The sequence below is a fragment of the Trifolium pratense genome, linkage group LG4 (genome assembly GCF_020283565.1).
Source record: "Trifolium pratense cultivar HEN17-A07 linkage group LG4, ARS_RC_1.1, whole genome shotgun sequence".
NCBI classification, from domain to species: Eukaryota; Viridiplantae; Streptophyta; class Magnoliopsida; order Fabales; family Fabaceae; genus Trifolium; species Trifolium pratense.
In genome coordinates this window covers 19,010,661-19,024,021 of record NC_060062.1, presented here as the reverse complement: position 1 = coordinate 19,024,021, position 13,361 = coordinate 19,010,661, and the positions used below count along the sequence as shown (strand labels likewise).

Here is a 13,361-nt window from a genome sequence, read left to right as displayed (position 1 = left end):
TGTACTGTGTAGATACCTTGTCCGCGAGGCAAGCTGATACCAGCTAGAGGATAGATCCACGACAACAACAATGGTTTATAAGTTAAATTAGTTTGGTATTCTAAATTTTTACTACTATTAAGTAACGATATTTTATAAGTTAAATTAGTTTATAATTTATTTTTAAAAACATTAATTAATATAAAAAAAGTTTAATAGATATACATCGTCGGTAAAATCGTCGGTAGTATAGTTATATTAAAAAAAAAAAGGTTAAAGTCGCTATGAAGCACAAACACCTCTATGATTAGGCGTGTCGCAGTGTCCGACACTCGTATGACACTCGTCCGACACGTGTCGAATAACTCATATACCGATGTCGGAAAAAACTCAATTTTTCCTTTACTTTGATACTTCTTTGATCGGTGTCCGACTCCTGTAAATAACTCGTATGACACGTGTCGGACAAATGTCCCAAAAATATATATTTTTTCTTTGCTTATACTCTCCTTAGGCACATATCAGACATATCTACAAGAGTTAAAGATGTGTCGAAACTCGAAACAACAATATTGATCAATGAGTGATTGAAGACATTACATTTTGATTACAATATTTTTATTTTTTTTCTATCGTAATTGGACAAATAAAGCTAAAATACTATCATATCTTGTTTAAAAACTTTTTTTTAAAAAATATCTTGTTCAAATTAGATTTATATGTATATATTTTGATTCTTAATTTATATGTTTTATAAATATGTAGCGGTGTCGCAGTGTCACAATGTATGTGTCGTGTCGCGGTGTCCGTGCTTCATAGGTCTCTACTATCATCATGTACTTTTTAAGAAAATTAGCTAACCAAATTTTATACTTTTTGAGGGTGTTTGTTTCACAGTTTAAAAAATTAATACCTAGAATGATTTTTCCAAGTATAATTTTTCTAGGCATAAATATTTTAACAAAGTGATCGGATACTTTTTGGAGTTTCTAGGGATATTTTATTTGAAATTCAGTTTTTATCACACGAGAAAAAGTAATGGGGAATAGTTATAAAGATTGAACAAATGTGTTGTAGTGGGCTAACAGAGGGGAAGAAGCAATAAATTGTGCAATCTATGGCTGATTTAAGTCATTTTAATTCGATTTCAACGAGAACTCCTCTTAAAATAAAATCTTACTATGATCTTATAATAACCACGAGTTTTTTAAATAATAGTTTCTAATATAAATTAAAATGCGCTTTTACGACTTGAACATTCAAAAGCCTCTGAAAAACTTGTTAACAAACATATCATGTCAGTATCTAAAAACATAATGAGCTATAATATTTTACATTAGAATAAAATTACTCAAATCACAAAATTCATACATATACACATGACGATAAATGATATCAAATATATAAAAATACTCAATCATCTCAAAAGATATTGCAGGCATTTACGCGATAATACAATCATATTACTTATATTCCAAATAGATCTTCGACGACATCAATTTTCAAATAATATCACAATTCGAGTGTAAAAAGTATATACAATATTCACATAAAGGGTAAGGATCGTACATGATGGGCTTATATTTCAAATATTTAAAGAATGAATAAGATGTCTCCTAAATGCAAACCCTAATTTCAAATAGAGGTCGTGACTTTTGAGGCATGAGAAGATGAAACTCGATTACTAAACCCTAATTTAAACCGGTACCCATTTTTTGTTTTGGGGCTTAGATGGGTCCAATTTCTTCTCTTCGCGCCCCCGAGTCTCTCCCCCCCCCCCCCTTCCAATTTTACCCCCTTGCGACGTAGAATGCGAATATGTAAGTTGCAAAAATTGGAGAAAAACAGTTCCCATCTTAGAATGCGAACTGAGTTCGTTACTTAGGATATTCATATTATGTACTTTTTCAGAATGCACTCTAAGTTCAACTTTTTTTTTTATTAGTTGTTGTGTAATCTCTGTAATTTTGAATTGTTTGTTGATTGAGGTGTCTCAATTTGCATTAAGGTTTGTAATTCCTAAGATTTTGTATGCGACAAGAATTGAATATATATGTTACAAATTTGTAAATTTGTGATTGAACAAATGAGTAATTTTCTCTCTTTCTCTAATTTTTTTGTGTAAACCAAGTATTCTATGCACGCAATTGCAGAGACTAATTCCTCAAATTTTGTGGGACCCAAATGAGTGGCATACCCTCCTTAAGAATTTTAATATTGGTACATGCCCAAATCAGAGATCGAACTCAGGAAAGGGTTAAGGTAGAAGAAACTCGCGCCATCTAATCTAATTGTTATTGGGTTCTCTTTATCTATTTAATTCATTAGCAATATTAGTTGATTTGTATAACCTTGAATCCAAAAAAAAAAATACACAATTGAGCTTGATCTCCAAATTAAGTAGTTTAACTTAAATAATTTTTTAAAGACTTTTTAACAAGTGATTATAATTGCTCCTGCTAAAAAGTATGGGGTCTATTCAGTAAGAGACGGTTCTCTATCCACTGAATGTGATGATTGTTGAGTGAATGTGTATTTTGAACGGGTCATTTCCTGGTGCTCGTGATGTTATATATATAGGAGTTTCATAGGAGATAATGGAAGGAGTAGTTGAGAGATCATGGAGTAGTGGAGTGATGGTGAGGTAAACATAGGTAGTAGTGGGCTAGTTCTATGACCCAGTCTTTTTGGGTCTCCTCTAGCTTGGGCAAGTGGCCCAATTGGGCGTGTTGGGTCTCCTCTAGCTTGGGCAAGTGGTCCAATTGGGCGTGTTGGGCTTAGGTGAATGGTCGCCCGGTATCTTGCCCGGTACAATAATCATTAACTATTATGTTACTGTTACAGTCATCATTAATTATAATTATAAACCATACATAATCATTTTAAAATATAAAATCACGTGACATTTTAATAGTGGTTATTTGGCCAAATGACCATTTTAAAGTCATCACTCATGTATGGTTACATGGAAAAGTTCATTTCTCTCGCTCAAAATTCAAAACATTTATGTAGTAACTATTGAAAAACACAAAGTTAAGCAAAAGAGCCTCAAATACCAATGACTAACAAATAAAGAATATTCAAGCCACTAGGTTTGATCCAGTGGTGAGAGGTTTGAGTAGTATGCTAGAGGTCCTGTGTTCAATTCCCAGCTCATTGTAAACCAAAAATAAAATAAAATAAAGAATATTCACTAGATACAAAATCCCCATGAAAATGGGGTATATGCCTAGACAAAACATAGTAACACAACATGATTGTTTCTGTACACAACCTATATCTAAGTTTTATACAGTTAGAAAAAGAGATTCAAAACCAATTTCGCTAATTTCCCAAATCATCTGTCGTGTATTCACAATTTCATGTACAGCATAGGTAAGACACTGCCACGTGTTATAATGAACTCATGAGGCGTGGTGAACATTCACATTCTCATGAACACTCAACACAACATTCCTCATCTCAGGGAAGATGGAGACAAGTAGAAGTTCCAAAATTGCATAGGCGAGTTGCTTCATACATACAGTAGACTAAAAAACAAGATATAGAATTGTTAGTGAAAATTTCAAGCAGGCACCAAAAACTAATGCAAACACAAGAAAGAAAATTGCACCAAGTGAATTGAGCAATGCAGACGAAATTTAACCTGACTGAAGTAATATATATCTCTTGCACAACGTCTGTACTGATTATGCCCGATCAAGCTGACTAAAGTTGTTGGAGCTCCGTCTGATGAAAATGGAGACAACTTCATGTGTCAGAGATTAAGGATTAACAGATTCTAAAGACAAAACGGCATGGCCATGAAAAATAAAATGTGAGGTGTCCATGCAAAAATGTCACAAATTTTACAGGGTGTTGTTTATACACTCATGGACTCAACTTCTACGAAAATAACAAAATATATAGGTAAGAAAAATAAATAACGCTTCAAAAACGGAAGAACGTGTCCATAAACAATCAATCTCAAATTAATCAATTACGGAGGATTCTACATAAAAAAAAAACTAACCAAAGAGCAGTTTCTTGATGTCACTTTCTCTACGAGCAGCCTCAAGCTGTTCCTCAAAAGACCCAGATTCGTGTTTCACGATGTTGCGTCCCCCAGATCCACTTATTGTTTGAGAAGGATTTTGATCACTGCTACTATTTCTCATCTGAGGTATCCCTACTCTCAAAAAAAATGTACCACCAGGCCAAAGGATCTGAAAACATGGCCACAAGACATGAAATATATGCACAAGCAAATGTGATAACATATTTTATTTTTATTTTTTACATTTTTGTCTGGTGATGATATCATCCAAGTTCAAGAAGAGGTAACTGGAAATTTATGGCAACAGTATATCCCTTCATAAGTAATCTTTCACCAAAACAAGAAACACTAGCAAATAAGCAATTCGATTTTTTGTACACCAAACAGAAAACATAAAAACACACAGGACGTGTATATCATTTCCTAATACACCTTTTTGCCTGTGCCTGTGCCTGTGCACAACCAACTTAATTCTGCGGTGTCTTTAGGAGGAATTGAATGGTCGTATATTTTTAGCAGTAAACTTTTAAACTAATCTTGTTACAATATACGTATATGGGAGATTTTTGGTGTAAAGGTGAGACAGATATGTTATCTAAAATTATAGTATCTATTAGCAAACAGCAATTAGATCAAGAATGTAGTGCTCTCAGTGTTGTCGATGGTGGAAGGCCAAGAATTCGCCAAATGCCCACATCCAAGTAACCTAGTCTACTCTGTTAATTTGCATAATGTTGAAGATTCTCTATTTATTAGCATTGATATAGTTTCCTTATTTTCTAGTTTTCCTTTATAGATAGATAATCTCTTGTATATAAGTTTGCATAACCTCATTGTGAATAATAGTTAATCATTCTAAACTATTCAAGACATAAAAAGCTTCATTTATCTGAGTTAGCATATAATGTCCCAGTAAAAGACGTGTGAAAATACTTACATCTTGGAGCCACCGAATCCCTTGTGCAACAGTGTCCTCTCTCCGGAGCCAATGAATCTGCCTCAGGAGCCAATCATCAATAGCATCTTCCATCACCAACTGTAATATCTGTTTTGACATCCAAAAGACCTGTCTTCTGCATTAACAGAAATGACAATATTAGCTACTTCTAAGTCCAGGAAATTAAGCAAATCAAGTGTCATGACACCTATTTTGTGTAGTCAAATCCACTTAGCCTAAAAGTAACAAAATTTAAAACATGATGATTGTTAATGGTTTGTATGTAGTTGAGATGAAAATTAAATTAATCTCTACTCCTTGGTAAAACGCTATCTAGATTATTTTATAACATCAGATTGAAAAAAGAATTCAAAATAGTACCCTATCAACCAAAAAAATCTACAGCACCACCTGATATACAAAGTACACACAAAATGGGGCTTGAAGCATAGATTGATCAAGTTTCAATATCACTGTGTTGAGGTAAAAATTAATTTAAACTTAGTAAGGTTTCATACCATATCTAAAGGACCTTTAATTCTAAAATATGAGGCGTTAGGTGTAATGCAAGTCTAGGAATGAGTCTTGTCTCTAACAACATGCAAAATTGCATAGTACATCAAGATAAATTGCAAGCTAAGAATATATTTTAAAGAGCAACACCAAAGGTTTGCAAATTGGTCTAAGAATAAAATTTAGACTATAGATTTTTAGGCATTGTTTCTAGAAGTTACCGACTTGAATATTACAGAATGACCAGATAGAGTAGTATACCTTATCCAACCTCTTTTCTTCAGCTGAAATATCTTGTCAACCAAATTCAAAAGAGGGACACTAACATTAGATGGCGACCACTGCAAAAAATATCAAACTTATTAATGTTCATAAAATGTGTTTTAAACCAAAAAAATTGTTCATAAAAAAGGAAGAAAAGGGAATTAATTCGTAGGTCCAAATATGTCTTGTGTAATACCATGTAAAACTCCATTCCTGCTTTCTACAAGTTCTCAAATCACTAATCTTTCCCTTTGGGGAGAAGGAGAAAATAAGGGATTACAGTACCAGCAATATGTTTGCCTCGTGCTTCTCGTTTTTTAATTTATCAAACAAATAGGAAGTCATTGGAAACAACTAAGCATTTGGCAAATTTTCAGGGTAACAGTTTTAAAGACACACAAGAACAGTCTATGAAAATTAGGATAATAGTTCAGCTTCTTCAAATATTTGGTGGATACATCCGATGGACAACACAACAGTCAACAGCCCATGCAAGAAAATGAATCAAGCTTTTAGCTTGCTAATGAATAAATTTAGTCAAGTGCAGATTCATTTCTTCTTATTATTCAGCGCTATATTTTTCATAAAGGAAGAAAATAAAGCAATGGAAGTATTATTATAAATATTGTATAGTTTTCATTGTGGCTTGGTTGTAAATATCTTCCTAGCTTGACAAAATATGCTGCATTCTAGAGTGCAGAAACAATAACCAGCTAATAAATAATCTAAGCACACACAAATAAGTACTGGAGCAGAGAACCAAGCTTCTTAATCAAAAGTTAAATGTAACGTGTGACTTAGAAAAGGAAATTCCGCTAACTACACATACCTCAGGTGGCACTCTAATAGGATCCTCCCAAGTATCGCGAGTAAGACTGAAATTTGTAGCTGGAACATCATTGTTAACCCTTGCTTCCCCCGACAGATCACGCTTTCTATCAAAATTCAAGTTGCTGGACTCGTCAGTATGGTCTGTTACCTGTGACGGGTAACCCTTCGAGATCAATGCATTGTCAGATTGCCATTCGTTATCTTGTACGTCTTCTCTATCAATATTATCATGGCCTAAATTACTGCTCCTATCACCTTCCTCGGTATCAGTGCTTAACACACTTGCGGTAGCACTTTGCTGTAGGGTACTTCTATCCAATTCATCTGCACTCCATGGCAAGTACAACGTGGTAGATGCAGAAGGTCCTTCGTTGAGGAGGGATGGTGATCCGCTAACCTTTCGCCTTAAACCATCTGAAACCCCCTTGAACTGCCGTACAATATCATCCACAGCATCATCTACATTGACTGTTGATATAATACATTCAAACATTGAGTTTGGAATTAGTACACAGAAAAACCAACAAAAAAAAAACTCTAGATTTAGATAACCTTTTACGAATTAGGATTAAGTTCAAAAAATAAATACTTGATATCATTGATAAACAAAGAAAAGTGATATAGAATAAGGAAATGACATGTTTTGTTTAACAACTTAATCCTCTTATATAGCAATCCAATTGATTTTTTAAAGAAAAAGAAAGTAAAAGCTCTAGGTGCAAAACAGTTTCTATCAACTAGGGATAAGTAAATTCATTGAAAGGGAGAACTTCATATTAATAGACATAGAGAGACACACCTAATTTCAACAGAAAGTTATACCATACAATACATCATAGTAGCTGCATGGTCCCTATTATATCCTGCTAAACCTACGTCTATTGGGCTTGAATCCTCAAGAAACAGAGAAAAGGCATACTACTAGAACGGCATATCATGAAGCTTTTTCTTCCACTTCTATTTGATCTTTCTTTTGATCATATTTTAATGGTAACTAGGCTTTTAAAGATTTCACAAGTTTACAAAATAGAATTACCAATCAAAGTCAAACATTCTATTAAATCAGAGATGATTGACATAAGAGGACACCATACATAGAATAGCCATAGCCTGAGTTCTTAATTTTCCTTATGACATAATACAAAATGCTACAACTAAGATCTGGATACCTGCCAAGGTCTTCATCACTGAAGCAGATTTCCCAAAAGAGTAGTTCTTCAAGAATAAAACGAAACAATAGTTTGTTAGATTGTCATTTTTCACGCCCAAAAATTACCGAGATTATACAAAAAGGTAACTCATCAGAACTACTGATAAGAAACATCAAGATGATCATGATACACACCTTTGAGGAAACACTAAAAAAGTCCCATACTTCATGTTGTTCAGCAACATTAGCTATTGTCAGAAGATCCTGAAGTAAGACGGCATATTGTTATAAAGACATAGTTAAGAAATACAAAAAGGAACCTATCTATTTAAAGACTTTTTTTATGCAACAAGTAATAAAATACCTGGAGATATTTATCAAGCTGAATGCAACGTTGATGTACAAAGGCATCATCGGTGCTTGAGGAAAATATTCTTTTAGGAGGCAAATGTAATGTGTAATTTGGAATATCTTTAAGCTGTCGATGTAATCGCTCAAAGTTCCTGTATCTGTATCCACCAAAAGATAGGGGAAAGATAAATATTAGATAAGAAAATACAACTAAATTATCCTGGCATTTTTACAGATAGAAAAACTATAATTTGTTAACTCTCATTACTATACAATTGTAAGAAAGAAGTAAAGCACCTTCTTTTTACAAACCAAGTTCTATTTTGCGCATCAGTCACTGCAATTGAATAGACAGCAAAAGACGTGGAACCAATTTTCTCAAAATATGCTCCCATAACCTGCAATGTTTAAAGTAGACAAAAACAACAATGAACAAGTACCCAAAGTGAAATATTTTATCAGAAGTCCCATTCATTCTGATATAGAAAAGGGTATACAAATAAAGAAAATACTAAAATAGATTGTAAGATATGCTTTCTATAATTTTATATCTCAAAACTATTAAAAGCCAAAAAGTGCATACCCGGCATCGGAGCTTTGGAGTTAACTGCACCTCTTTCCTAACTATCATGTCAGAAGAACTCTTTCCCCGAAATCCTTCACTGTGCCTCTCAAATTCTGGGTTGAAAAACTCTGAAATAATGGAGCTGCCTTCTTGATTAGGTTGGACTCCCAAGGCAGAAGCACTGCTAGACCTCTTTAGTGAACTTTTATACCCATCAGAAGCAACATCCTTTGTACCCTTCACTTTATCAACTCTAAGCTCTCCATCAAAAAATAACTTCTTGTCAGGTTTTTGAGGAGATTCTGAACTATTTGTCCCTGCAACACTTTGTACGAGATCCAAAGCCAAGGACTTCTCTTCTGCTGCTTCATACTTTCCACGTTTACTCACTAATGTTTCCTGCGCCATTTTTCTATTTGGTAATGAACTTTCAGTAGCAGGACTCTTAGTGGGAAGATCCCGAAATCCAGGTTTGACAATTTTGTTCTCTTTCCTTTTGTAATTCCTTCCTTTCGCCCACATGTTCTCAAGATTCTCCGGCATAAGAATTTCAGATCTCCTCTGAGTTGCAACTTCCAACATTCGTGCCCAATCAGCAGGCTTGGCCTGTGAAGATTCTTGATGGAGTGGATTATATTGTAATGATGTCTCTCCCCGGTCACTCGTTTTAGCCAATGTCATTTCCGTTCCTTGATTTAAAGGTGGATGCTTACTAGAGGCTGTGAGATTGTCATGTCTGCTGCCAGTAGCAACAGAATTACCATGATGATGGCTTCCTACATTAGTCGACTGATCACTGCCCATCCACTTTTTACCATCATCGTTAAGGAGAAGTAGAAGGGATTCAATCAGCTCATTTATAAACCTGATAAAAAGATATACATATTTTATTGCAAGTAGGTTGTAAAAACTAAATTAAACGAAGCTGAAATATGCTAACCCCCCTTTTTCATCTCAGATATGACTAATACGATATGTTTCTTTTTTAAATGAGGAAATAAATGCTCTGCAGATTCTATATTAAAATTGTCAAATTTTATATTGGGCCTAACTCATCCTCACAAAACCGGCTTGTAAGGTGAGGATTGCCTCTAGTATATAAACACTACACAGGCCATATCTCTTAGCAATGTGGGACTAAATCCACCCCTTCACACCCAACACAATGAAGGTGTTGGAGGCTGCAATGAAGGCAACCCAAATGCCGCAATTAGGCGGACGGGGGCGGACCGCAATGAAGGCGGAATATCCAACACACCCCCTCACGCTCAGGCCCAATGGGCCTGAAGCGTGGACGATGCGGGAAGCCCAACAATAGATCTAGGATAGGCTCTGATACCATGTCAGATTTTATATTGGGCCTAACTCATCCCTACAAAACCGGCTTGTAAGGTGAGGATTGCCTCTAGTATATAAACACTACACAGGCCATATCTCTTAGCAATGTGGGACTAAATCCACCCCTTCACACCCAACACAATGAAGGTGTTGGAGGCTGCAATGAAGGCAACCCAAATGCCGCAATTAGGCGGACGGGGGCGGACCGCAATGAAGGCGGAATATCCAACAAAAATGTTTCAATTATTGCAGGTAATCATGTGTAGCATAAAATCATTCACATGTTTTCACCAAATATCACAAGCTTTTGCTATAATTGGTTCACGACATGGTATTGGAGTCTCTATAACCCAGTGGTTTAGAGGTTGATCTTTGCCATCACCATTCATTGAATAAAAAGTTGAATTTCAGCGCAAGGTAGGTGTACCTATGTATTATCAACTCTGCAAGCTCAAAAGGTTCATAAACATATATCGTATAAAATCATTCAAGTGTCCTCTTCTAACAGCTTAAACTTTTATGGGATACTTGGTTAATGATGTTCTCAATTAAACAATATTATTTACTCTTTTAAATCTAAATATAAATCTTAAAGTTTAGGAATTGGTTTTTGATGAAATGGGATGGTATGATAGATGGACAAAACCCAAAACCATTGCTTTGAAATGGAAACACAATGTTTAGGCTTATCACATCTTAGACTTATTCCATAATATCTCATTAATTCACAGCTTCTTATGTTCTTTTCATTTTTGTGCATGCATCACTCGAAGACTCGTCACTCAACTTAGTACCTACTGACAATCGAAATCTCATAATGATTTCCCCCGCACTCTACTTAGACATTCAAAAGATATGAAATCTGCTACTGTTCTAGTTGCTACCATTTCCTAGTTTCATAGCTTTAAATCCACTCTGGACTTGTTTGGCAATGACATGACAAATATGAGAAGGTGGACAATAAGGTAATCCCATACTCTGCGCTATTCTATAATGATGTTTAAAATCATTTTCATCTGCCTTCGTTTTTGCATCTTAACACTTTCAGCCTACTTAACCAAATGGGCCCTACATATGTTTTTAACCAAAGAAAAAACACTCGACTCCCTATAAAAACACACAAAACTTAAAAGACTATATTTAAATATTGAATATGATGTAGAAACCCTTCCATAGAGCCTATATTGTTAAGATCCACCTACCCAAAAATGAATTAATCACAAAAATAAATGTTTGACAAAATATTAAACTGCATACCCAGGGCTTGCCAAATTCATAACAGGCTGCATCACCAAGCACGTCAAAAGTTCCCGAGATATTGAGCGAATCACAGGACACTGTGCTTCTCGTTGCCTTAGTACTGTAGCTAAAAGTGCACTCATTAGCCGTTGAAGAACCTACATAAAGAGCATTCGTCAGATAAGATAAAAGAAATAATTCTAAAAAGAAACATATATAACATGGGAACACTCCACTGATTCACTCACACCTTGTACTCACTCTCAGGAGATATTAGTGCTGGATGAAGCTCCTTAGAGTTCAACAAATGAAATTTCAATCTGTCATCTCTCTCCTCTGAAGATAATGTTTTCATAACATCGACACCTATAGCAGCTTGATTTCTTCTGAAAAGTTCCAAGTGCTCACCTACTAAATCAACTAAATCCCTGGAATGTAAATGCATCAGAAGACAGTTAGTAGTTTTTACTTTGTCTTTGGCAGCAGTTATAGGAGAGGAAAAAACACAACATACCTGGTTAACAAGTCAACGAGGTTTATCTCTTTAACCCTTGCAGATATTTCAGCAAGAACATCCATGATTATTGCATGTATCTGGTTAGGAAACTCCTTATCCGGAGTAATTTCTGAGTACCACAAATCAACGACGAAATCCTTCAAAATCTTATCAATGAAATCACTCATTGCATCCTCCACAACAGGAGAATCAATTTTCCTCTTCCACTTAGCCGGGGAAGGTGCACTTGAGAGACGCGGATCATTCAAAAACAACTGTTTTTTCTCCAAATGAGATAGATATGTATTTGATCTAGGTCGTCTAACCTTCCAACGAAATTCCACATTATTTACCAGAATGCGCAGAGCACAAACAAATAGAATTGACATTGGTACATTCATCCACATTGATTTACTTGTATCTGTCACAAATAATCATCATACACAGCATGAGTACAAACACAAACAAAACACACCGATTGTACGACACAGTACAAACATAATATAGTCTTTCTTGTTTCCTTTTAACAAACACAGACAAATACACTACATCCTCAAACGTGTAGCTTAGTGGCATGGGATGGGACAGGGATGCTGAAGGAGTATTAAGAAGGAGGTTCATAATTCAATCCTTGTTACTAACAAATTCCCCTTCCCCTAAGAAACTAAACGTAACATTTGCGTAAAAAAACATAAACACTACACTTGAAGTCAACCAAAACCACAATGAACAATCCCCCCAGGATGAATCATTCGGGAGAACCCGAGTTTGATTCCTGAGAGGAACAGTTCTTGGTCAGACTTTACTTGCCTCGCAGTCGAACTACCAAGAGGCACTTCCCCCCGAAAACCTACAATAGTCCTCCTATGATCCATCATTCCTAACTAAACAATCAGAGTAAGTTGAGTGAATCTATGGAATTCCTTAATCATGAGTATTGGCAATGAACCTAAGATAGCAGCAATAAAGACTAAGCAAGCAAAATAGATCAAACATAAGCTCTACTAATTAATTTTCAACAACAAGAAGAAGAAGAAAAATGAGAAATTGGAAGTAAAAAAGAACTTACTGGTGAGGAAATAAGAAACGGCGAAAATAGAGATGGCCCACCAAAGAGTGCGGAGTTTAAGCTCATGAATCAGATCACTAACACTCTCCATTGAACGACACTTGCTATTATATGTTGGAATCAAACAATAACAGTAGCGTTAGAAGATATAAACTTTACCTAGGTCTTGTTTTGATTCGCTTTTTTGTTTTGTTGGTTTGAACTTTGAAATAGAGACAGTGAATAATACCTGGAATTGAAGAATTATTGTTGTGAAAATATATTAGATTAATTAATAAATACGTATTGTTTTGTGTTGTGGGTTGTGACTAGTATGATGGATGAGTTGGTCCTCTACTTTTCTAAAGTGCTACCCCCAGACCCAGTTGAGTCCAACACGACCAAGGTTGAATTCGATCCATTTAGAGGAAGGAAGATGTGATAACCATAAAGTGCATGACATGTACAATTTTTATTTACTACTTTTTTAAGTAAATTCTAATATGGACCGTTCATCAAGTGGTCTATGGTAGATCAGTCATGAATAACATTATAACAAATACGAATTTTACAAAATTCATCGTTGGATTGAAAGTTTATATAAAATTGAAAAT

The 13,361-nt window shown here is 35.0% G+C and overlaps 1 protein-coding gene across 1 annotated transcript; it reads right to left on the bottom strand.

Annotated features, from left to right (window-relative positions):
- Positions 1-3,012: 3,012 nt before the first annotated feature.
- LOC123924245 lies at positions 3,013-13,205 on the bottom strand. Its single transcript, XM_045977071.1, has 16 exons — positions 12,998-13,205; positions 12,769-12,872; positions 11,718-12,120; positions 11,454-11,631; positions 11,222-11,361; positions 8,645-9,491; positions 8,359-8,459; positions 8,075-8,219; positions 7,906-7,974; positions 7,730-7,775; positions 6,559-7,028; positions 5,727-5,806; positions 4,953-5,088; positions 3,992-4,184; positions 3,626-3,708; positions 3,013-3,509 (listed from the first exon to the last, which is right to left on the bottom strand). Exons 2-16 carry the CDS (start codon positions 12,857-12,859, stop codon positions 3,384-3,386), a joined length of 3,108 nt encoding a protein of 1,035 aa, XP_045833027.1. The 5' UTR covers positions 12,860-12,872; positions 12,998-13,205; the 3' UTR covers positions 3,013-3,383.
- Positions 13,206-13,361: the final 156 nt, after the last annotated feature.

Coding starts and splice junctions, on each gene's coding strand:
- LOC123924245 (XM_045977071.1), bottom strand. CDS start 12,859: ATGGAGAGTGTTAGTGATCTGATTCATGAGCTTAAACTCCGCACTCTT. Junction 12,121..12,768: donor CGTTTCTTATTTCCTCACCA/GTAAGTTCTTTT, acceptor TATTTGTGACAG/ATACAAGTAAATCAATGTGG. Junction 11,632..11,717: donor CTCGTTGACTTGTTAACCAG/GTATGTTGTGTT, acceptor TTTACATTCCAG/GGATTTAGTTGATTTAGTAG.